This window comes from Podarcis melisellensis (genome assembly GCF_964234715.1).
Source record: "Podarcis melisellensis genome assembly, chromosome: 10".
NCBI lineage: Eukaryota > Metazoa > Chordata > Lepidosauria > Squamata > Lacertidae > Podarcis > Podarcis melisellensis.
The window spans coordinates 42,802,904-42,829,072 of NC_138542.1; the positions used below are offsets into that span (position 1 = coordinate 42,802,904).

General features: G+C 42.1%; 1 protein-coding gene across 3 annotated transcripts; it reads right to left on the reverse strand.

Moving 5' to 3' along the window:
- Window positions 1-17: 17 nt before the first annotated feature.
- On the reverse strand, window positions 18-25,169 carry LOC309379101 (sodium-coupled monocarboxylate transporter 1-like). 3 transcript variants are annotated; one of them, XM_081927937.1, is made up of 16 exons: window positions 25,077-25,169; window positions 22,241-22,404; window positions 20,571-20,636; window positions 19,187-19,238; window positions 18,554-18,621; window positions 16,843-16,997; window positions 15,356-15,496; window positions 13,649-13,778; window positions 12,128-12,216; window positions 9,958-10,067; window positions 9,260-9,327; window positions 6,719-6,805; window positions 4,561-4,736; window positions 3,414-3,520; window positions 1,964-2,049; window positions 18-395 (listed from the first exon to the last, which is right to left on the reverse strand). In XM_081927937.1, the coding sequence occupies exons 2-16, from the start codon at window positions 22,379-22,381 to the stop codon at window positions 48-50; spliced, it is 1,824 nt and encodes a 607-aa protein (XP_081784063.1). In that variant the 5' UTR covers window positions 22,382-22,404; window positions 25,077-25,169; the 3' UTR covers window positions 18-47. The 3 variants fall into 3 exon arrangements, with proteins under 3 accessions (XP_081784063.1, XP_081784062.1, XP_081784061.1); XM_081927936.1 differs by lacking the exon at window positions 25,077-25,169 and adding an exon at window positions 23,877-23,910; XM_081927935.1 differs by lacking the exon at window positions 25,077-25,169 and having other exon boundaries at window positions 22,241-23,384.
- Window positions 25,170-26,169: the final 1,000 nt, after the last annotated feature.

The following is a 26,169-nucleotide window of genomic DNA, read 5'->3' on the forward strand; positions in this document are numbered from 1 at the left end:
AAAACCAAACACAGCTGGACTTTGTACTGCATGCTCATTTTTATTTTTCACTTGAGATGCTTTTGAAGTAGGCCGCTCTTCCCTTTCAAAAGTTGGTTGCTCTTCCCTTCCAAAAGTAGGCCGCTCTTCCCTTTCAAAATTTGGTTGCTCTTCCCTTTCAAAAGTAGGTTGCTCTTCGGTTCCAAAAGTAGATTGCTCTTCCCTTCCAAAAGTTGGGTGCTCTTCGGTTCCAAAAGTAGACTGCTCTTCCCTTCCGAAAATAGGGTGCTCTTTCTTTCTCTGTTACCTTCCAAAGGTAGGGTATCTTCTACAGCACCAGTTGTAGACGGTAATTGGCCACAAGCAACTGGCTGTATTGGCTGCACTGTTGGACGAAGCCTATTGGACAGCTGTACCTATAATTGTAACAGTCAGAATTTCATATATATAAGAAAATTCTAGTTCTCTTGCAAAGTCCAGTGCCAACTACGCTTAAGAGCACTAGTTTCAATGGGATTAGGTATAAAAGCTGCGGTTGAAATGCATGACCTTGCTCCAGTAAATGCAGTGTGTGTGAAAATAAGAAGGGCCTGCTGGATTGGGCCTGCTCTCACAACAGCCAATCAGATGCCTATGGAAATCACACAAGCAGGATTTCGGTGGAATAGCATTATCCCCTCCTGCCATTTCCAGCAGATGGTATTCAGAACCATAACCTCAAACTGTAGACACTGGTGGCCTTATCCATGAAATTGTATGGATCCTCTCTTAAATCCACTGAGGTTGGTAGTTATCACTGCCTCTTATGGGAGAGAATTCTATAGTTTATGCTGAATGAAGAAAACCTTTCTTTGCTCTATCCTGAATCTTTAAACATTCAGCTTAATTGAGGCCAATGAAGTTCTAGTGTTATGAGAGAAGAAACTTATTTTTATACATCTTTATCATGTCACCTCTTATTTGCCTTTTCTCTAAACACCACCACCCCATCCTGCAACCTTTAGTCACAGGGGAGTCACTCCACTTTCCTTGATCATTTCAGTTGCCCCTTTTCTGAAGCTCTTCCAACTCTACAATATCCTTTCTGACGTGAGGCAACCACAACTGTACACATTATTCCAAATGCAGTTGCACCATAGATTGATATACTGGCATTATGATTTGGGCAGTTTCATTTTCTTTTCTAATGCTCCCTAGCATGGAATTTGCCTTTTTCACAGCAGCTGCACATTGGTTCAACTTCTTCATTGAGCTATTACCTCAAGGTCTCATTCTTGGGCAACTGGAGACCCAAGTTTGGGGAACACTGCTCTAGACCATTTATGAACAAGTTAAAAAACAGGTCCCAACACAAGTCCATAGAGGAATTCTGCTTTCTACATCCCTCCCTTGGAATAACTGCCCATTTATGCCTATCCTCTGCTTCCTGTTACTTGAACCAGTTTCTGATTTACAAGAGGATCTCTTCTTATTCCACAATGGCTAAATTTACTGAGAAATCTCTGGCTGGATTACTTTCTGAACTAGATCTTGCACATGTTCAAAACCCTACATATTTGACACCTGCTGATGAATCCCATGTACCCAGGCCTTGGAGAAGGGCAAGGAAGTCCCACCAAGGGTGATGAGGTGACAGGAAGATCTTTAGTTGGAACTGGTACTCCACAAGGAACCCTTGTGCTCCCAGTGCATGCATGCTTGCATAGAATGTCTGAGATTAGGTTGTGAATTTAAATAAGCATACAGCATAGTTAAGATGGATAGACCCTGGGGTTGTCCACACGTCTGCTGGTCCCATGCTTTCTAGGCACTTTTCTGCTTTTCCCTGGAAAACCTCTTTGGCAACAAATGGCAATTAATGGAAAATCTGACTGCCATCCACTCTGATTCAGCACTAAATTGCAGGTTTCCCTTGGAGAAGTGGTGAAGCAAGGATAAGCTATCTGCCTATGAAATACATATGAGAACTTAAAACCTTACTTACCCATTTATTTTTCCAATACCTGAAGTTGGCCATTATGTCCTCTTTGCCATACATAAGTTTGCTTTCCACATGTTGGTCTAATCCCCCTAGAAGATAGTTTATTAACAACACGATCTCTCTCAATACTTTTTATTAAGACTAGTGCAGTTCAGGTACTGATATAACCTGATCATGTACACTCCTAGCCCAGGTGTGGGGAACCTTTGGTCCTCCAGACATTGATGAATTTTAGCATCCTTCAGCCTGAGTAAGCATGGCCAAGGATGATGGGTGTTGTTGGCAAAGTGGCAGCAGCGCAGGTGGCTTCCCAGCCACTCACCCAGAATGTATTGCTCCAAGGAAAGACCTTCACCCTAGTCCTTTCTCAGGACACAGGGAGGAAGGTAGCTGGCTGATGGTTCTGTATCAGGAAAAAGAAAAGAGGCAGAGGAGATGAGGTAATAGAGAGAAAATGCTATTCCTAGGCTGCTGATGAAACAAGAGGGCCAGGATGTGGCAGATTCTACTTTGGGCTGACTCTGCATCACCACCTGCTGCAGAAGGTGCAGGAGATTGGGTGCTGAGTTCCCAGCTGCTTTGAGCAGATCCGGCTCCACAGTGTTCCAAAGAGCAATCTGTGACCAATTTTGATACTGCTCTCGGGGAATAAGGTCAGGAATGCAGCTACCACAAAGCTCTTGGTGTGGCATCTCTCAGTGGAGCACACACACATGCAAGGAGGAGAGCACAGTGGTCTGCTTCTAAAATGCTTTCCCAATCCTAGTCTTTCTCAGGAACCAGAAGAGGGAGAAAATGGCTGGTGAGAGAGGCCGAGAAAGGGTTGTTCATTTTGTCTTCCTCTTCAGAGAAACAAGATCTGAGGAGAGAAAGAAAAGAGGCATTCCTCCCTCCCCCAGAGACAAAGATCTGAGCAGAGACGTAGGAGGACAGAAGAAAATGGCTGCAAAATTAATAGAGACAATGAGAAAGAAAGGTACAGGCCTGAGTAGAAGAATGCGGAGGACAGCAGTGTTCAAGTAGTCTGCTTCCAAGTGGAGGCCGGAAACAAACTAAGGCCTCAGCTGAGCACTTTCTTTCAAGATACAGAGTTCCCTGCCTCTTAGTGATAGGGCACACTAAACTCACATAGAGACCTCCAACACCCAAGAGAGAATGCTTGGATGCACCCACTAATGTGGATGGCCATCTGGGACCTCTAGATTCTGCATATAATTAGTTGTGCACGACTACACTTCTTCCAGGGCCAATCATTTCTATAGAAAAGGGCCGATAAAAATTGAGCACATATTGTTTGTTAGTATGGACATAGCTGCTCAATGAAGACCTACATTTATAGGGGGAAACGATAGACTAAGGAAGCATGTGTTATACCTCAAATACATATAGCAACAAATCAGAAAGAACTGCAGACACAAATTTTGATGCTTATGTCAAAACCAGAAAAAGGTACCTGTTACTAAACTCATAATTGATCCCACAGTAAATGTGATCAAAGTTCCTAATGGGTTGAAGTATAGATATGACAGTGAGAACCACCAGTAATCTTTTTTGTCAGGTCTGGAATTAAACAAATAAAATATTTAATATTAATTTCATAGAATTATGCAATAATACTATCCACAAACACACTGAGAGGAATTCAACATTGTGCTAAGATTATTGTTCTGCCAGGGCAAGCATTTTGGCTTGCCAGCTGGAATGGTCTCCCTTTCCTGCCCCCATGTGCTGTTCCAGGGGCTCTCCTGATTGTCCCCCTGAGCTAGTTTGTACAATGCAGGTAGAGGAGAGCGGGGAAAGCCCACAGCTCAAGCCAGTGTCCTTGCTCAGGGTGTCCACTGATGGGATTCATTAGTTGAATCCTACCCACTATAATTTAAACTGCTAAAGGCTGTACAAACCTCCCGAGAGTAAGTCCCATTGAATTCAATAGGACTTAGTTCTGAGCAGACATACAGTGATACCTCGCAAGACGAAATTAATTCGTTCTGCGAGTTTTTTCGTCTTGCGAAGCACGGATTCCCTGGGTATTAACGGTTTTAAGAAAAAGGAAACAAACTTGCAAAACGTTTTTGTCTTGCGAAGCAAGCCCATAGGGAAATTCGTCTTGCGAAGCAACTCTAAAAACAAAAAACTCTTTTGTCTTGCGAGTTTTTCGTCTTACGAGGCATTCGTCTTGCGAGGTACCACTGTACACAGAATTGCAGTTGGTATGCAATCCTAAAGACATAGGGAGGATTATGAAATAGTTTTCTGTTCTGTGGGTAGGTAACCAACACACCTCTTTGATGTTCAGGCATACAGATCGCTCTATTAATGATACTTTGTTTACTTTTTAAGAAACTGAATGATAAATAAAGCATCCATCATTAAAGTTACCAGATTTGCCTTACTGTATACAGTATATTTCAATTTATATAGGAGCACGTACATAATAATGTTTGTGCCAAAAAGAATCCTAAGAGGACCAACAATAACATAGTAAAGGTCAATAAAAAAGGAAGTTAAAAGAATGTATGAAAACATACTATACGATAAAAAAGCCAAACAATATGAAACATTCAATCGTATCAAATTTGTCACTGACTTCTTGTACGTACCTTGCAGAAGTTGTAGGATGGAGAGTAGTAGTCAACTGTGTAGTATTGTATTTTGTACAGTTTCTAACTGAAAGGGGCAATGGCAATGTTCTGTGTGGAGGGGCAGGGTGCCTCCGAGACCCAAATCCAATCCACAAAACAATAATAAACCCACAAAGTAGACCTGAAAATGCACCCTAAGAAACAAAGTTACACACAATGAAAGCTAAACAATAACAATAGAGAAAAATCATGTAAAAACCAAAAGGCCCTGGGTCCAGTTCTTTAAAGGAAATTAATGCCACCTACCCAATATTAAACGAATCTTATTGGCTACTGTCAGGGGTTCAGGAGCAGAGGCACAGGGGAAAGAGGAAGCGGAGAGCGAAGGAGAACAATCCGAGGGCAGCGTAGATGAGGATGACAGTGGGGGAAGAGAGTCCATGAGTCTGTCCAGTGATTCGGAAGATTCCCAGAAGGGAGCACCGATAGCCAGAGCAAGGGGGGTCCCAGGAGGGACGCACCAGAAGCAAGGGACCAGCGGTGACTCCCAAAGCAGCAGCTGGAGATCGGGACCAGTCTCCCCACCAGAGCGTAGCGGGGGGGAAGAGTCCCATGTGTCAGGACCGGCTTCCCCTCCAGGGGAAAGAGAGGATGAGTCAGGGCTGACCACGCCCCTATCGCTGAGTGAGGGAACAGAGGGGAAGTCAGATCCAGCGAGCCCCCCCGAAGGGGGAAGCAGTGACAGAAGCAGCGTAACGGTCAGGAGGAAAGTTGCCGGCTGGGCGCGCGCCAAGTTCAAATGCACAGGCGCGCGGGACAGCTGGGAGCGAGGATTGGGAGCCAGGTCCTAAAGCACGCCGGAGGCAGGGGGAAGAATCCGGGGACTCTTCAGCATCAGAAGAGTCCAGAAAGGGCAACACCCTGGCGGGCAGACGGACCCAGAGGAGAAAGGAGCAAAGGAAGAGGTGGAGCAAGGCTAGGGTCTTGAACTGGTGTCTGGGGGGAGGAGATTCAGACGGAGCTTCAGCGGTCTAGGGTTGAGATGTAGAGCTGCGCGCCGCGGCTTTGGAATCGAAACTGAACCTTAATAAAGACTTTTGTATATAACAAGAACTGGCGTTGGTCCTCTGTGAGCTGGGACCTTGGGCAGCTCTGACAGCTACTTTTAGGGCACCATTTTTTAAAAGTCCTTGCCCTCAACCCAGCGCTCTGTTGCAGTTCGCCATTTGTTACAATGGAGAAAGCAGACCCAGAAGCAACCGCAGAGAAATTCTGTGTGCCTATTTCTGTGTATAGGGGACTCTGCATCAGGAAGCCTACCTGTAACTTAGTGAAGAAGTTGAAGCTAAGATAGCAACATCATGAAAATAAATTCTATTAACCAAAGTTAATAGACTACAAGGCATTTGCTTTTCTCCAAACATTTATTTCCTGGGGAACTCTTTTCAAGAATAACTAAGAATTCAAACTGGCTTATTTTTCAAGTTCCCAGTTGTAGAATGCACTCTACTTTTATACTGAAATTAAAGTACTGTTGGTAACAAGTGCTTCCAGAACATGTGTTTTCACTTGGGCTTATTTGCGTTACTTCAACCTGGGATCTACGCTGCAGTTCTTAAAATTGATCGTAAAGGCCTTTAAGATGTAATAACTAAAGGACTGCTCCTTGTGCAGAGTTATCAGTACAGTTTATTTGAAGTTTTCTACAATGGAAAATGTTTTTTAGATTAAATTCATTGTATCACTTTGCCTTTTATATTTCAGGGTGGTTGAGAAATAACCAAACCATTGTAGTCAGGACTCTAGGCTAACACTCTTCCCTAATGTATATGTGGTTTCTGCCTCCTTATCCTAGAAGAAGGGAGCCATAGTTTGCTGCTTCCAATGAAATGGCGAATTATGGATTGCATCCAACCAGGGTAAATGGCAGGGCAGGACCACACACAAGGCGTTGAGAGGAAGTGGGTGAGTGCTGGGCTCCCAATTGCTTGTTGACAGAATGCTAAACCATGGCATAGCATTAAGTCTTGTCTGAACAAAGAGTCTGTTTCACTCTGTGTGTGAAGATGCTTGGTAATGACGCAAGGAACTCTCTGAAATGCTAAAATATGAAAGGTGATCACCACTCCCTACCCCGCTCCATTTAGGGAGAGTAGGATGAAAGACAAGTACTTACTTTAGAATTTGCGAAAGGCATGAGGATGCCCAAAGAAAATATCCCCAAAAGAGGGCCACCAACTATTCCAAAAAGACTGAATGCCGCCTGAGGTAGGGAGGAAAAATAACAAACTCTGGTAAGTACAGGAAGCATTACTTATTGTTTTTCTCCAGAATAGAAATTTACCTAAATAAAAATACCCATTTTCTGCTAGGGATGCAGGAGGAAAATTTTCAAGGTAAAATGTAGCAATACTTGTATATGGCAGGCCGAAACACTTCATGAGTACTTACTGAGGAGAATCCTCTGAGCAAACTGAGGCCAATAAAATGTTTCATAAATGTGTGAACAGACACAAATATTGTTAGATGGATTTAACCAGAGAGAAGCAGCCCTCAAATGATATTGTGGCAGATGTCCCATGTTGCACTATATTCAGTGCCCTGTTAACCATTACCATAGCTCCGTGAACCTAATGAGAAAGAATAATGGTGCATCACCCCAATCTCTAAGCGGTGCGAGATTCCAGAGGTTCCAGGCATATCCTCAGGCTTTGGTTTCCTTGGAATGAGGGGCAGTGGAACCTGTACTGTCTTTATGATATGGTTTGCTTCCAAAAATACAAAACCTGTGCCTACAATGGAGGGGCTCATAGCATTTTCATCCCAGAAGGTCTTGCTTCTCTCATAGCCACAGCCTTGGATTCAAACAGAAATCAAGCATGGCTCTCACTCGTTGCTTCCAGCTCTCACACACCACTCTGCCTACTGTCATTCTCACTACCAGCCAGGTGAGGCCCATTTGGCCTCTGGCACAAAGCAGCCTCCTTTCCTATACTAAAGACCCACACATAAGGCAATTACCAAGGAACTAGCCTGTCTACTTCAACAACGAAATCCCTCCGACTCTCAGCAAAACATGTTAATGTAAATTCCATTCTAGAAAGGAGACTTTCTAGTGTCTGCTTCATTTGTTGAAACCCAGGTTGATCCAGATCACACTGAAACAAGGGCAAAACAATATCCCCTGGAGGGTGTGCCACTAAACCACAAAGATTATTGTGAACACCACTAGAGCATCTATGGGAGCTGGCAACCGCCAATGGTGTTCATCTCTACAGCAACTACAGGAATGGCTCCTATGCCTGCACATCTTGTGATCCTTGTAATATAGTTTATGAGGTGAATGGTAATGATTCAAGTTGCTTCAATCCCTTTGGGGTAGGTCCATGAGCATCATATACCTTTACCTTCCTTTGCCATCAGGGATCTCAACCCTGACACAAATTAAAGGAAGTCTTTGCTTCCTGTCGGAATGGGCATAGATGGCAGCTACATTCAGAGAATCTCCTACCCTAGAGCCTTTCCCCCCTCCAAATTGTACTTTTGAGCCATCAAAGTGGTAGCAAAGATTTATTTATCTCTGAGTCACTTTAAGTAGAATGGGGCATGTCCTGCAAAGGTGGGTTAGCTGCCCCTTCTTCCCACCTGCCTGGCAGCACTACATGTTTGTGCTGCATGTTTTGTTTTATGTAGTGGGACAAGGACAACCTGATCCAATTAAAGATCTGTGCACCTCTCTCACCACTCCCACAGCATAGAATCAGAAAGGACCAAGAATACATTTCAATCTGAAATAATAACTTCTTAGGGAGGTAAATTAGCACCCTGCTATCTAGACAGATTGCTGGTGAACTGGGGGAAAGTCAATAGTTTCACGACCTTTCTCCAAACTAAATGGGAGCAGATATACTGAAGGATATTGAAAGCATTCCTGCCTCCCTCAGGTTATATGTGATTTTTGCTTTGGGAATCATTGCAGGACAAAGGGAAGTGCAATGGTTTTGCTTCAAATTGAATCAGCATCAATTATATATGTTTAAAAGCTTGTTTTAGGTCTGTTTGAACAAGTGGAATGGCATCCCACTCCATTCTAACAAACTTCATCCACTTGTGAATAAAAACCCCAATGGTATTAACTGCATCCCTACTACAGCAAGTACTTAAAAAAAAACAGACCAATAGGCAGTACAGTATAAGAATACCAGGGACAATCTATTTCAGCATAGGAAAAAGAGTCAATCAAATTTCTTGGTATACTGTATTTAAATTGATTACTTTTTCAATGAGTTTCACTCAACATAGCCAGGTTAGAGATTCATTTCCCAAGCCCACATAATTACTAAAGCAAACTAGGGATGGTCTCCTTTCACCCTGCTTTAGAGCTCACCTGACTGCAGAGGGTCTTGTCGGCAAATTGGGGCAGTCCAAGCAATTTGCAACTTTCTAGGAGAGGAATTGCTCCTTCCCTTTTCTTCCCTTTCATTTACTTTTTAAAAACCAGTAACTCTGCTGGTACCTTTGGCAGCTCAGGACGAGAGCTTGTGTCACCACCATTCTGCCTTCCCAGAGTGCCTTTGGGAAGATGGATGATGCTAGTCACTTAAGCTGCCAGCAGAGCACTAAATTATGAAAATTAACGTTTTGGAAGTGCACACAACAATACAGCAACTTATTTTAAGAAGGATGAGACTTAAAATAGCAGTTAAATGACACCTACCTGTAAAAAGCTAGACATAACAGATGCCACTCCAGCCATGGAAAGGCACACTGAACCATACAGCACCTCTAGTTGGATAAATGCATAAAACGTTTATAGGACAACTTAATTATGCAACTGACTTAAAAGTTTCTCTGTTTGCCAATTATAAAATCACATGTGGCTATTAGGATTTACTCTGAGGAATGCTCAAACCAATAAACTGCCATTTCCTCCCCCCTTAGCAGAGGACTAATATGAAAATAATTTTCTAAGAGCCTTAAATGCTAGATATTAGTTTAAACATAATAAAATTAGCACATGAAATTTCTGTTACACCCTATTTGCATAGCTAAAAAAAGCTTACTATGCATGTTTAGCTGAGTATCATTTATGACTAGAGTAAGAAACTCCCTTGTGCAACATCTTCCTAATAAATTTGAAATTGCCATGTTACTCTTGGCCTAAATTCAGTTATGGCCTAAAGCCAAAATGGTTCAGCAACTAGAAATGGACTTGGATCTGGGACACCTAGCTCAAATCCCAGCTCTGCCAGAGGAAAATGGTGGCCTCCCAGTTGTTGTTGGACCCACACATGTTCTAACCTTACCCCGTATCTTTTCTAGTGTAACTCTGTTGTATTTTACTATTAGCAGGGGAAGAGGATACAGGGTTGTTGTTGTTTTTTTTAAGATAGAAGATGTCACATGTAAACTTACTAGTTCCAACGGAAATCCATGCCAAGCTTGTTTCAGAGACTTTGAAATTAGGTTTAATAAGATCTTCCACAGTTACAACAGCTAACGCATTGATGCTGGAAGACATTGTACTAAGGAATGTAAAATTAAAATATTTTGCATCTTTACTGACAAATATTTAAAATATTTAAATAGTTCAAAAATATTAAAAACTGAATCAAGGGAATTAAACTAATTTGAGGAGCTGCAGAAACAGAGTTTTAATATACAGATGACCAACTCACAAAGCAGTAAGGGGTTTTCACCACAAATTTGTTTAGTCATTTATAAGAATAAGAATAGATTATTTATACCCCACCCATCCGGCTGGGTTTCCCTAGCCACTCTGGGCAGCTCCCAACAGATTAAAACATCAAATATTTAAAAAAATCCTAAACAGTTCAGATGTCTTCTAAAAGTCAGATAGTTGTTTATTTCCTTGACATCTGATGGGAGGGCATTCCACAGGGCGGGCGCCACCACCAAGAAGGCCCTCTGCCTGGTTCCCTGTAACCTCGTATCTTGCAGTGAGGGAACCGCCAGAAGGCCCTCGGCGCTGGACCTCAGTGTATTGACAAAACCAGGGTGAGATTCTACCCCCTTCTACCACGATTCTAATGCTAGTTAAAAGTTTAGAGTCAAAAGTGGAATGGCTTTCCTACATTAACCACTTGGTGAATTTATCATCTGCATTAGCATTCCATGGAAAATGACATCAAGTGTGGAAAACATTTTTGCCAAGCTATAGAGCTGGTATCTCCACTGTAGTGCCACTGGCACCACAGCTCCTATGAGGTTATACCAAGTTCCCCACTCAATGTTGGAACTTATAGTAAGTTGGAACTCATAGTTTCTTTTTAAATTTAAGAGTGTGCACGCATTTCCAACATAATACGCTGTTGTGTTTCAAGGCTAATTTGCCTATCACTGTACACATCAGCACTATGAGTTGTGTACTGAAGTACCCACTGTACCAGAGGGCAGAGTGAGGTCTTCACCTGACGGAATTGCCTGGTTAATATCCCCACCCTGTCTCCAAAATTCCAGGTGAAAAGGAAGCCTTCTCAGATGTACACACTTAGGATTCAACACAGCTTGAATAAGGACACAGTGCTTAAGTTACATTGAAGCTTGAGAGAAAACATACCAAAATACAGTATTTCTCCAGAAACTACAAAATTGCTCTGGTTCCTGTGTAATGCCCCCAGTTTTAAAAAATAAATGGTGGGGGTACACTGGATCAGAATAAATGTTAACAGGCCCAGCATGCACTTGTTCTCAAAGTTAGCAGCACATGGGGAAGGGAAGGTTTAAGGCATCCTTGCAAGTGTAAATTCCTAAATGTCAGCTTCCGCAACATAGCAATTAGCATTTAAAGCAAAGAGTTCCTTTGCTTCCAATGGGAGTTTTTTCCTAATGCTAATTGCTGAACCAAAAGGGCAATTTTCATGGACTTTAAGTCTGTAAACCTCCTTCTTTCACATCCTATTACCCTTGATAATATCTGCATGCTCCACATGTTTTAACATCATACAGTTTCTAATAATGTTAACAACACCTGTGGTGTTAACTAGCCTTTGAAGCATTCCTAGCATCCTGCTGATTTCCCTTCTTTTCTTGTGAAACATTATGGTTGTGATAAATCAGAGTAACCTATCATGAAGCTTCCGCATGATACAACAACAGATGATTGAGGGCCAAAATGTGCATTATATTATGTTAATGTATGGTTTGGTCTTGCATTTTATTTATCTATTTATTTCATTAAATTTATACTCCGCTTGATTGTTTAAAAAACCAACAACCTCAAAATAGTTTACAAAGAAGATAAAACAACAGCAATATGAAAAAAATGCAACAATAATTTAAACTTTCAAGAAGTTAAAATAGCAATAGACTCAAAACGGATTAAAACTCACTTCAACATCTATGCATTTTTAACTCTTAAGTAGTAGCTTTAACTTCTAATTTTGCCTGTGCCACTCACAGCGGTAATTTAATGTTAAAACAATAGTGACTGCAAAAATACACCATGTGCTTAACATAGCTTGTCATTTGTTCCGAGAGTCAAAGTTTTAGCATAAAAAGATGGGCTAGAACTAATCAGTTACTTTCCAGAATCTAGATCTAGGATGGCAATTTGCAAATTTACCTTAATGTTCCACTGAAGGTCCCAGCCACAAAAAGTCCCGGAAGTCCCGGAAAGTCTCCCAAAATATCCATCACAAGATATGGCATGATCTAAAAAAAATCCCCCAAAATTTATTTTTTTTGCTGTCATTTAAATATATAACCTGTGTCTGAATAATATAACTTTAAACATTTTAGTCATGTCATACTATGTTCCATTTAAACTGTAGCTCTCCAACGGAGGCCGTGGCTGTGAAGAGAAATATGCTTTGATCTTCTGATGTGTGAGGCATCTTGGCATATTGGGTACTCGCTACAGCTGGCATGCACAGGGCTTGGTGCCCAGTACTTATGTCATGAGGGAGCTTATGTTGGGATGTGGAGTGTGAGCTTGTGGGTGGAGATGCCTTGGGACTGGAAAATCTATGTAGGGCTGGCCTACAGACCACCCGTGAGTACTGACTTTCTTTGTGGGCCGAGAAGCCCATTTTCCAAGGGATGTCATCATCCACAGCTGAAAGAAGTGAGGAAGAGATAAAGAGCAGGTGAGCAGCTGCCGCCTATGCCAAACAGGCATGTAAAGAATCTGAAACATCCTGGCCAGAGCCACAAAAAGGAAAAATGTGCAAGAGAACCTCCAGGTTGCAGACAAAAGCTGCAAACCTATGAGTCTCCTGAACTGCTCCACTACTTCAACAGAGGGCAGGGGAAAGCTAAATGTTCATGTTAACTCTGGCTGAATCCAATGAGTTTGACTCAAAAGACATCAGCAGATGCCTTTTGTGCCGATTTTTAAATACCTGCTGAAAACTTTTCCATTCTGCAATTGAGCACAATGGTTAATTGAGATCAGTTTTTAACTGTTTTGAACTTTTATGGTTTTATTGTATTTGTTTTTATTGCTGTAAACTGTATTTCTTTATGATGCAGCAGTATACAAATACTTTTATAACTAATTATCATTCCTGTATTGTTATAAGTTCGGATATTATTTAAGTTCAAAATAAAGATTTATTTTCAAATATGTGGCTTCAGTTTATTTTCACACACCACACTTTTTTGTTACAGAAAAAAATAAAACAAAAAAAATTCCTTCCAGTAGCACCTTAAAGACCAACTAAGTTAGTTCTTGGTATGAGCTTTCGTGTGCATGCACACTTCTTCAGATACACTGTGCATGCACACGAAAGCTCATACCATACAGTGTGCATGCACACGAAAGCTCATACCAAGAACTAACTTAGTTGGTCTTTAAGGTGCTACTGGAAGGAATTTTTTTTGTTTTGACTATGGCAGACCAACACGGCTACCTATCTGTAACCAGAAAAAAATAAAATTATACAACTGCATAAATATAAAATTCTTATTTCCTGAGTCCATTATTTCAAGTAAAATAGCACTTTCCTTTATTCCTATTTGTCATAATATGTTAATAATGTTATCTTTCCAAAAGCCCTACTCAAAACTCAAATAGTTCCATGGGAGATACACAGAGAGTAGATCAAATTCATATTTAAGTATTTCACTCAATAGTAAACTAAACCTGATCTGGTGCTGACACAAAGCCGGCAGTCCATGGGTCACAATCCTTGTATATAGAGTACATTGCAAATCCACATCCAATTGCAAAACACAGAATTAAGCAGATTCCCACAAGAGTTATATACAGAGATCTGTTTAAAAAAAAAGTTAGAGAAGAAAGCTAACAAAGCTTTGTTCTTAACAAAATTATTTTAAAATAGAGGAATACTGCCACATTAATGTATCAAGGTACTCAGACTCCAAGAGCAGCAGAAGATTGTAAGAACACATATCTAGCTAACATCATGCCTCATAAAAAGCCATCGGATGCAAGGGAAATCCTGTGAATTAATGCAAGGAGTTTTTAATTTCAGGGTATACCACCAAGCTTTTGGACAGCTTTGCTGCACAGAGAATAGGTCTACTCATGGCACTCTCTTTCTGATGCGAAAGATGTTTCCTGCATTGGCAACACTACAAATTATTGCTAAGCACAGATCTGGCATTGTTACAGGTGCCACATTCTAGTCATTTCATGGTTCGAATACATCAAACTTTTTTAGTTCCTATACTTTGGAACTCCCTGTCAGGCAGGTCCCTTTGCTGTACTCTCTGGCTCCTGCTTATAGCATATTTTAATCTCTGTTGAGTTACTACAAAATGTATTGTCCTTAACTATCTTATTGATAATTATAATATTTCTAGGGGTTTTACTGCAATCAAGTGGTATATAAATTTTGTCATATAAATAAATAAGCAAAATATTTATATCTAGTGTTAATTTATCATATTAGCAAAATAGAAATTTAGGTAACTTATTTTCACCAACATGGTTTTTTGGTAAATATGCAATGTAAGAAGAAATATGCCCTTTAAAAAGAACAGATTCTCCAAAATGGCAAAGTACTCAGCAATTGCTCCAATTCTGCATGGGTGATCCAATTTTTGAAAATTACCGTATATACTCGAGTATAAGCTGACTTTTTCAGTACATTTTTTATGCTGAAAAAGCCCCCCTCGGCTTATAATCAAGTGAGGCGGGCGGCAGCAGCGGAGGGACGAGCGGCCTGAAAGGAGCCCTTTCGGGCAGCTCCTTCTTCCTCCTCTGCCTTTGCCGCTGCCAACAGCAGCAAAGGCAGAGGAGGAAGGAGCAGCCTGAAAGCAGCCCTTTTGGGCTGCTTGTTCTTCCACCGCTGCTGCAGCCACCACCAGGTTTGTGGTGTGGTCAACCGGCTTATACTCGAGTCAATAAGTTTTCCGTGTTTTTTGTGCTAAAATTAGATGCCTCGGCTTATATTTAGGTCGGCTTATACTCGAGTATATACGGTAGTTTCTATCTACAAATCATATTTCTCTGTGAAGTTAATGCACAAAAATATGTTGCATGGGGAACCCGTTAGTTGAAAGACAGGTCAGCCATCCTTACAGGCAAGAGCATGTCAGCCTCCTACTGCTGCACTTCAGAATATGTGAATTGCAGTAAGAGATATACAGTGGTACCTCTGATTGCAAACAGGATACGTTCTGGAGGCCCATTTACAACCTGAAGAGAACGCAACCCGCGCCTGTCAAGATTCGCTGCTTCTGCACATTCGCGTGACGTCACTTTGCGGCAAAACCCGGAAGTAACCTGTTCCGTTACTTCTGGGTCGCCGCAGGACGCAACCTGAAAATGCTCAACCTGAAGCAAACGTAACATGAGGTATGACTGTACAATATGTGGACTTACTTTTTTGCCTCACGTTGCGATCTGCAGGCAAGGTATCGTTGAACTTGACAGTGATTGGTTCCATATACGCTAAGCCAAGTGAAAGTACCACCAACAACTACTGTCCAGAATGTATGCCTTCGCAGAGGGTTTGGGTCAAAGCTAAGAGACAAAATATATGTATTTTAAAAGTATAGGTTTTGACATAAAAATAAATCTGAGGAGTTTAGTGAAAGAAAAGGGGGATTTTAGAAGTTTTCAAAAAAGAATCCTCTTCATCCCAGTCTATGCTCTGGGTGACACCCCCAGTACCAAACTATAATTTATTCTTATTCTTATTCTTATTTATATGCCACCAATCTGACTAGATTACCCCAGCTACTCTGGGCAGCTTCCAACAAAATAAAACACAGTAAGACATCAAACATTAAAAACTTCCCTATACATGGCTGCCTTCCGATGTCTTCCTAAAGGTGGATGGCAGTATTGTTGGTTAACAGGATATGTCACCCATAGAATATACCACCCTACTGACACTAGGAAATATTTATTCAAAGAGTTTCAGATTGGTAGTAAACTTCCTTTTATCTATGTATGTATACCTCTCATGCTCACTTTATGTGAAACTATCAACTCATTGAGTTGTATCCAACTAAGAGCTCATCCAGACTTCCTTTTGCACTGTGCTTTCCAAAAGGAGGTCTGCACTTTTCAGGTCCGAGTGGTTTTTGTTTTGTCCCAGCACCTTCCCAAGAAACACTTACCATTTATCACTGAAGTGGAACAAACGGCAATCTGCAGAAAACCCAATTGCCACTTGTTCTAATTCAACAGCAAAGCTTTTTTCGGGGGGGAACAGGGGTACCCCTAAACATTTTGTGAATCTAAGTTTGGCCTCATTGAGGGGCAGTATTCCAATGTGAGTAGGAAACTGAGAGTACCCCTAAACATATTTTTTTGGGGGGAGGGGGAGCACTGTTCAACAGTAAACAGTGCGTTTCCTTGTGGAAAGTGCCAGGACCAAAAGAAGAAGAAGAAGAAGAACTTCTTGCACATGGACTTGAAAAGTGAAAACCCGTTCCTGGAAAGTGCAGTACAAAAGGAAATCTGGAGAAGCACTGAGTTGACACCCAGCTGTTTGAAGTTTTTCCAGATGTGTTGGTCATTGGTATGATTATTTTTTAATGTTTATGGTATTTTAAGTTTTACTGTACTTGCATTTTTTTATAAAATATTTATATATTTAATAAATGGAAGTGTGTATTTTTATATATATGAATGAATAAATAAATCATACTTGGGAGTAGATCCAATCTAAGTTAGTTAAAGTCCATTGATTTCAATGGGTTTAATCTGAGTATGGCTCAGCCGGATACAACTGTTTATCCATGCTCATGAGATTTTATCAAGGATGCTACTTCTACCGTTGTTGACTCATTGAAACCTAAACACCAAAAGGTTTCAATGTCTGAGGTATTACACTGCAGCCTAACCAAAAAGACACTTACTCCCATTTTGTTATTCTTCCTCCATCGACAGCATCATCTATAATAGGACCAATTCCTCCTTTAATAATCAGAGCCCGTATAAGCACTGCCAGAAGCGCACATATCATCAGCGTAAACTGGAAAACATCTGTCCAAACTATTGCTTTTAGGCCACCCTATTTGGAAAGAGCAGATACAGTATGTAGTAAAGTAGTTCTACCTATAGTTCTGTAGAATTGCTTCAATTTTTATGCACCAGTTCCTGTGTCCTTGCTCAGTTAAATAATCACACTAATTTTAACTAACTGACTTTAAATTTAGCTTTAAATTTTAAAGAGAGTTTCTAGCCATAGCAGTGAAGCTGCAGGCAGTCTCCTAAGCCAGAGGTTTTCAACCTTTGAGTCTATGGCTCCCTTGACCAACTACATTATTTCTGCAGCTCCCCTGTGGGGAAATGTGCTCCAAGCCTCAGAAGCCCTGTTATGCCACCCCTTGCCTGCAGAGCCAGCATCCCCTCACCCCTTTTCAAACTCTCCCTTGTGGAGAGTTCCCTCAGCCTCCTCTCTTCTCTCCTCTTCTTGGAAGTCATCTGGGCAGCAGCCACCACCGCCCCTGGTTTCTGAGCTGCCCCGTCCCCACCCCAAAGAGAGGTGCCTCCTCATGCTGCACCCCCAGGGGGCCTGGGAAGAGGATGCCCCCAGCCTTAGTAGCCCAACAGAGACTGGCCAAAAGTAAATGTGAGGCCACCATCTTTTTCACCCTGGAAGGCAGCAGTAGGTGCCGCTGGGCCTGCATGGTAGAAAGGCTCCCCTCTGGCACTGGATTCTCACCTCTCAGGCAGGCAGGCATTGCACAGAGCAAGCACAAGAAACGCTAACACAGCTCCTGCCTGCCCGGCCGGCCTCCCACTTGTCTGTCCGTTCCCAACAGCAAGGACTGGTGGACTGGGCTCCCTCACACACTGCTTGCTTACTCCAAGGCTACCTCAGCTCCAGGAAGCCAGCATCTCTTGGCCATTCCCAGAGGCACCATTCGCCTGAGGAGCTTGTAGCCAGGGCTGCTGCAACAAACAGCTGTGCTAGCCTTTGGGAGGCAGATTTGTCGCAAGAGGGCATCAGAAGGAAGGAGGGAAGGAAAGAGGGACAGAGACCAGTGTTGCCCAAGGCACCCCTGACCATCCTTCAAGGCATCCCAGGGTGCTGTGGCACATTGACTGAAAACCACTGTCTTAGGCCATCTTGCCAAGAATGCCTTGCTCGAGAGGACTCCCAGTGCTTGTCAGAGAGAGACAGAAAATTTAAGGATGTCACGGATCATTACAGTTGTCTAAAACTAGTATAAGTATAGATAAGCCCCCAAAAGTTCATGGGCTCCTACATTTTTTACTAGCCTGCTAAGAGGATATGATATCAGGCTATGGTCTGAAAGCATTTGAGACCACCTTGCTGAAGCTGAGCAGGCTTGGGTTTGGTCAGTACCTGGATGGGATTCTCCCTGGGAATCATATAGATGGCCTCATTGATATGAGCCTCCTAGCAGACCAGTCAACCAACCAACCAACCAACCAACCAACCAACCAATAAGAGTGTTCTAGCAGACAGAGAGATGTAGCAATCACTGGATTAGAATTCCTTGTTATAGTTACCAGGGTTCTATTTGCAGTTATTCTTTATTTTTTACCACATAAATTTTAAATAGAACATTTGTTTACTAAAACAAGTTCTTAACATACCACTGTGCAATAGAAAGTACAGATTACTGCTGTTGAAATAATAGACTCCCACAACTGAACTCCTGTAACTGAAAAAGGGGGGGAAAGATACGTAACACAATTAAATTAAATAATGGAAAGATAACAAAAAATAATGCATATGAAAAATCACCACAATTATGAATTTTAAGCTTGCTATTGACAAGGAGTATAAATACTTATTCAACAGTAAGCAACAGGTATACTAGAGCACCCAACCTCGGCTTTAAAAAGTCCAATGAAGAAGAGTTCACCACCTTGCATGGTGATCTGTTCCACTGTTGCACAGTTCTACAATCACGCACGGGTTGCAATTCGGCACTTCTGTGCATGCACGACCGCCTAAACCCGGAAGTAACCCGTTCCGGTACTTCTAGGTTTCGGCGGTCCATAACCCCAAAAAACGCAAGCTGAAGCATCTGTAACCCAAGGTATGACTGTATATTGACTTTGGTGTCATACTATTTACACACAGCAGGGCACACATAATTTCACTCATGTATTTCGTTTAACACCTACAGAAGTCAGCCTACATCTTGCAATATCACATTAAAGATAACAGGTCAAACTTTACCTTAATTTTAAAAAATGTATTTAACAGTATTTCCACATTACCTTTATTCAAGGCGTGTGATGGAGAAAATAGAACAATTCCAGTGTATATTATCTGAGGAGGTGGAACAAATAAACATCCATGTGAAATATATGGTCTCTCTCAGAATCATTTGTCCTATGCCATCTTACACTGATTTAAATGTAAAATAGCAACTGTTACTAGATCAATTCATTGAAAAGAATTAGGTAAATTTTAAACTTCACAGACTCTCATTCAGGCAGAACTGAAGCAAATTATAAAGGTAAACTATGAGAGTAGCTAGAGAGCAGGAAATGTTTCAAAATGAGGTAAATAATAAACCTAAACACCAGCAGAGTCTAGAATCTCAAAAGGTGAAAACCCTTCTCATGGTTCATCTTACAAAACTAAATGAGGACCTGGTATTGGTAGTGGCACTGTGATTTTTTTCCCTTTTTCAAATGAAAAGCCATTGAAGGAATAAACCCTTCGTATATGACCCTTCGTATTAAAGGCCTGCCCAGACTTTTTCTAGAATTCCATTTATTTATTCATTCATAAAATGACTGCCATTGCTGTTTGAAGCCAATGGAAAGTAGTCCACCCATTATATCTATGTAGCGTTTATAGTAAAATTTGGTGTAACACCATGGTATTAAATTTGGCTCCATTCAAATACAAACAAACAAATCATCAGACATTTCTTAGCATACTAACTATATGCCTGTCATTTCAGCTACATCAACTAACATGAGACCCAAAAGAGATGTCTCATAATTAATGCACTTTTAATGCAGACACTTGAGATTCTTTACATACAGTAAACAGTGAGCCTCTGTAGAATACCAATGCGCTTTACCTATTTCTCTTCTAGCAATTATTATCTTTATGCCTATACTCCCTTGCAAGCAGCATATTGTATAACTATATTGTGAAGGGTTTGAAGAAATCTGTATTCTGATACAATCCTCTACAGCCAAACGGTCCAAATAGATCAGCCCATGGTATTCAGTTTAGGTAAAAAGAGAAACCAAAGTATATTATGGCACTCGTAGGATATTAGGACATAAATGAATGCATTATTCCCTGTCCCACTTCCATCTATTTGTAACAAGAAGGGAACATAACTGAAGTTTGCCTCTTCTCTGAAAAATGTGGTCCTTGGGAAAGTGATAAATAGAGAACTAATTTAAATCTAAAGCAAGGCCAAGCAATCTATACCACACTGCAAAAAGATGTCAAACAGTAGCCAGATATGGCATTCCAATTGATAAATTATCAGCACTAAGGTCAAATAAACTAGTTGGGAGTAAGAGCAGCTCTGGAAGTGACATTTATATTTAATATTATGTAACTAAACATTATGGTCCAACTATAATTTACAATAGAATAATACAAAAGATCATCATCTTGCACCGTACTTGCCGTTATTATCATAAACATGACTGTTCCAAGCATGCGTATATATTTATTGTATCGAAGCTGCAAGTACTGCAAAAGAGACAAATTATTTTATACAAAACATGCATATTTATACTGAATCTACTTAATATGTAGAAATAGTATTGACACCATTCCTTTAAAATGAAATTAAGTACATATCTCAGAGAATTAGCTGGGTAAATATCAGAGTTTGTCAATGGAACTATGTGCAATTAGTGAGATGACTCCTCTGTAGCTATTAGAAGCTGTGGGGAATGAGGGCAATTTAGGTCAGGAAAAGGAAATGAGAGGAAAGGAATAAACATCTTCTTCCCAGAGTATCACCTCTCCATATAAACTTGCTATGTCCAGCTTCCAATTACTTGTTGTTTTTAAGCGGGAGACCCTAATTATAGATCTCCTGAATCATTTTTTGTATGTCTGGGTTTGCTGTTGCCTGATAAGTATGCTTATGTTCTTCTACATATTTTTTCCTGTTTAAATGGCATATATGACTAAGAGAAAAGAAGGGAGAATGCAAGTTGCAGCCTGTTGAAAATTTTCTTCCCCATCCCCACATGAGAGTCTGGAGTGAAAACATTTGAGTATCTCTAGGATGAGGGCTTCAAACAGTTAAATTGCATTCTGCTCGTGCCTGCATGTTGTAGAAGTTAGTGCTGTACTAGAACTGTAGAGACCTGGGTTACTAACCCACTCAGCCATGAAGCTGGCCTAATCCACTTCAGAAGGATTATCTAATACAGGGGTTCCCAAACCGGGCTTCATGGACCACCATTCATGTGGTCCAAGGCTTGTCTGTAAAAATGGTTACAGATAATGCAGCATCTAGCATAGTGTATTAAAACTGTTATGAAAGACAGACGCAACAAGCAGCAGCAGTACATCCAGATATTTTGCAATTTTCAGGTGGTCCACAGGGACAAAAATTTGGAAACCACTGATCCCGGAAAACCAGAAATAAGGTACTCTACTCAAAGTTCCTTGGAGGAAAAAGTAGGATATAAAGATAGCAAATAAACACAGGAATAAAGTAATAATCAGTGTTCTAATATTCATCATTGAATCACTGAATTGTAGAGTTTGAATTGTAGAGACCCCCTGCAATGCAGGAATCTCAGCTAGAGCGCTTATATTTCACCACCTGTAATTCTAGTTCCATTTTATTTTTCTTTACTGAGATTTCAAAAGCTTAGAATCAAAGATTTAACCATAATATGTTCTTCCTTTACTTAAATTGTCTTTTTTAACAAACAAACAAATTTCTAAATTATTGGAAATAAAAATCCAACACCATGGAAAAGGAATGTTACCATTAGCGAGTGAAATTTTCCTTAAATATGTAAAATATCTTTTTTTTTAAAGATAACATATGCATTGGGAGCCATTTGCCTGTACTTATTTACATTACTTCTTCTATCTAATATTCTGATCTGTGTTTTTACATTTTTATCTGTACGCTGCCTTGAGTCCTGGTCTGGGGAAAATGCAGGGAAAATGCAGGCTCAATTGAAAGCTGCTCCTTTCCACCCAGGCCCACAGGTAACATTAATGGGGGGAAATGGGCCACAGCTACAAGAATGCCTCTTGCAGGGAACCATTAGTCTTCAGCCCTAGGAACAGGTTTGGAAAGGCCATGGCAACCTCCTACCTACCTCATAGGTGCTGCCGATATCCAGCCTGTAGTAAATGGGTAGAAACACTTCGGCGCTGATCACCACCATGATGCAATAGGCAATACCGATGAGTCCCGCAGTGCTCCCAAAGCGGTAGACCTCAGCCGGGGTCTCCAGCATGGTCAACGCAGACGTGAAGCTAGCTGCGAGGGAGAACGCCACAGGCAAACAATTCAGGCTGTGGCTGCCCATCAAATAGTCACTGTGACTAAGTTGGGCTTCGCCCATGGCGACAAAGATGCCAATGAACACGGAACCCAACAGCATGGCCGCAAAGACCAGCTGGTCGAGATCCGTGAAGCGGTCGGCAGGGTCTAAGTCGTCGAAGCGGACTGACATGAGGCCCAAATTGAAGGCAGCAAATATAGACAAGAGGAAGACGGAAGGAAGAAGGAAGGATTTCGCTACCCTGGGAAGCAATCGCAAAGGAGGCGCTTCTAGGGCTGCATAACCTCACGGATGCCACCAGTCAGGTGCAAAGTCTTTGCCCGCATGCCCATTGCCCCCTTTGCCCTGCTGTTCTCTCCTCAGTCCTAAATCTTTTCTTAAAGCTAAGCCTAACTCTGTGTGGAGAGGCCGTGGGTTTTTTGAAGTTCCTTCATCTTTAATTTAAAAAAGAAAAACAGCCTGTCTTAATTTTGAGGAAAATGGAGGTGCTGCAACCCGGATAACTGCTAGGTATGAAAAAAAAGGGGGGGGAGGCCTGTAGAAAACAGAACAGACTCTCGAAGTGGAGAACTTCAGTGGGGAAAATGGTGAAGAAGATATCCCAGGAGAAGTGAAGCAGCAACTCAGAAAGCAGCTGCTGCTGACAATGTCTTTGGGGGGAGTGGGGGGGGAGGCCTGAATAAACAAGGCTTTGCTACAAACAGAAAGACAGGAGAAATAGGAACCCCAATACTTGGAGAGGTAAAGAAGAATGGCTACAGTTCTAGAGGGAATGAAAAGGGGAACCCCAAGGTCAAATGGGTAAAGAAAAAACAGAGAAGGAGCTCCTTTCCCTAGAGAGGCCAGGAAGGAACTGGCAGGCAAAATGGCTGCCGGCAGTAAAAGCCATGAGTCAGAACCTTTGATTAGGAAGGGAGGGGGATGCAGAGGGGTTTGTTTTCTTAAAGGGATATTCACTAATAAAAGCAAGTACAGTGGTACCTCGGGTTTCACACGCTCCAGGTTACATACGATTCAGGTTACAGACTCCCCTAACCCAGAAATAGTGCTTCAGGTTAACAACTTTGCTTCAGGATGAGAACACAAATCGCGCCCTGGTGGTGCGGCAGCAGCGGGAGGCCCCATTAGCTAAAGTGGTGCTTCAGGTTAAGAACAGTTTCAGATTAAGAACAGACCTCCAGAATGAATTAAGTACTTTACCCGAGGTACCACTGTAAGGGTAAAGGTACCACTGTAAGGGGAAAGGGATAGAACTCTCCCATAAACCCGAGTCGTCCATTTGTGTTGCGGCGGAACACATAGGTAAGGGGGAAATCCTTGCACCTTTCAACAGAGACAATGAAGGTCTTTTAAAATATTTTTGTATGTTAGGGGAAAAACCCTTTGTTGTTCAGTAAAGTAACAGAGGAGAGAAATATTCAACAGCAGGGAGAGATTCTCAAACTACGTGTTTGGAGGAGGAGCATTTTAAGTTTGGTTTATCTCGTAGCCAAAAATTATATACAGCAGAATATTGATAGAAGTTACTGATGTATATAGCAAAATTGAATTTAGGAAGTCAAACCGCTGCATTAGCAGCACTGAAGTGACCTTCTACGGTGCACTAGCCTCAGCACTGTGTACGGGGGTCCTGGGCTGCCCAGATGACAAGACCCCCACCTCTCAGCCTCGCTAATACAGTCCAAAGGAAAGCAGAGCAATACGTCTTGCACCAGCTTGGCTGCAGGAATTGCCGAAAGGAAGCGTCTTACGAGCTCCACGCCAGATTTGTGTAGCATTTACTCCTTTGACTTTTCTTCTCCCAAAGACGACAGTGGAGGTTTAGGATCAAAGCTTTTCTTCATCTAGATGCACTACTTTCCCAGTTTGAAGAGTCCCATTGAAGGAAGGTGAGGACAGGTGACCTCACCTAGGCCCGAAGTCACACCCCCCCCCACCAAAGCAGGCTCAAAGCTTCTCAGAGCTTTTCAAAATCATTTTTCTCAGCAGCTAAAAGGCATTAGCTAAGCATCAGAAACATTCTGCTTGCTGTAACTAAAAAGATTGCAACAAAGGTAGAGAACAGTCCATTGTTTCTCAGGCCTTTCTCATGCCTTCTGGCCTTGCTAAAGAACCACATTGCAACTTACTTTCTGTCCGGGAACCATGCCAGAACAAGAGATTGAAACATATCTGAACACTCTGAAACCCCTTTCCTGGGAAGAGTCCCAATAGTCCCAAGACAGCTTTCTGTTCATGCTCAGAGGGACTCCTGAGGGAGGAGAAAGGAGGAGGGAACTGGAAAGGGGTATATATGCTTGTGCACATGACTGTGAATTTCATGCATGCTTTTTGTGACTTATCACACTTGCTCCTTCTACCAGTTCATGGATGGTAGAAATAAAAGCCTTTTCTCCGAAACTATTCCTTGAGTGTCTGTTGACTCCCACTTCCCTTTCCCAGGCGCAATATTTTTCCCACCCGAGGGCAAAGCCTCATAAGGCTACACCATCTGCCCCATACTTCCCCCTACAGAACATGCAGAAACCACCTTCTTGACTGTTGGACCAACTATTGGCCTCGTCCACTCAATCTGCCGGAGCCTGTCTTCTCATATAAGGGAAGTGACTAACTCCCTGAGGGTTTGAGACCCATCGGCTGCCCTTACCTAGTTTAGCCGGCTAGTCAAAGCTGTTCCTAGGGTGTGGCTGCTGTTGCATGCTGACAGCTTCTAGAAGCCACAGGCGAGAGCTGAATGTGTGTGTGTGTGTGGGGGGGGTGAATTAACTACCCAAGAAGAAGCATGATGTGTCCACCCACTGAGATCCAATGTGAGCTCCGGCTACTGGGACTGCCTGGCTGGCAAGGGAGCATCACACTCTCCTCCCCGGTCAGGAAACAGATCCAAGCCTGCCTGCAAGATTGGCCAATGGCAGGCAGGTTTGGAGGCAGGATCTCCCTGACAGAGCACGAAGGCTTTCTTCAGATCCACTCCCAGAATATTTAAACTGGCCTGCCTTAGCCCCAGAACCTGGCCTTTCCTCATCGGATCTCCCACCCACGCCTCCTGTTGTGCTGTGTTTTGTGTATTTCTGACTTTGCTATGGTCACCGTATTCAAGTCCGGGCAGGAATTTGTCCACCAGTCAAATTGGCCCCAGTTTGGTGGTTTTGCCTACCTCGCAGCATGGTCCATTCCGCCAAGGCCATCCCTGGGTGAACTTGAACCACCAGCCTTCTGCTTAACTGCCAGACACACTGACCTGTTGTGCCAGAATCTTAAACTATGACACCTCCTAATATGGGCCACATACCTGTATTTTTCGCTCTATAACACGCACCAGACCATAAGACGCACGTAGTTTTTAGAGGAGGAAAACAAGAAAAAAAATATTCTAAACAAAATAGTGGATCTATGATTTTTGTGGTTCATGCTGTGGCCACAGACATGTGATCTGACAGTGAGTTTGGAGTAGCCCAATGCAAAACTTCTGAGGATCCATGTGGATCCATGCTTTGTAACCTCGGAGGAGGGAAGGAAGGGGAACCATGGATCCTCTGCTCACGACTGCAGCAGATCCCCCCCCCCGCCACCCGCAGGCATTCGCTCCATAACACGCACAGACATTTCCCCTTACTTTCTAGGAGAAAAAAGTGAGTGTTATGGTGCAAAAAATACAGTATATCATTTAGATTAGCTTCAACAAGTCACATTGTTGCCTGGGATCCCCCAACTAAAGGACATAATATTGGTTAGTTACC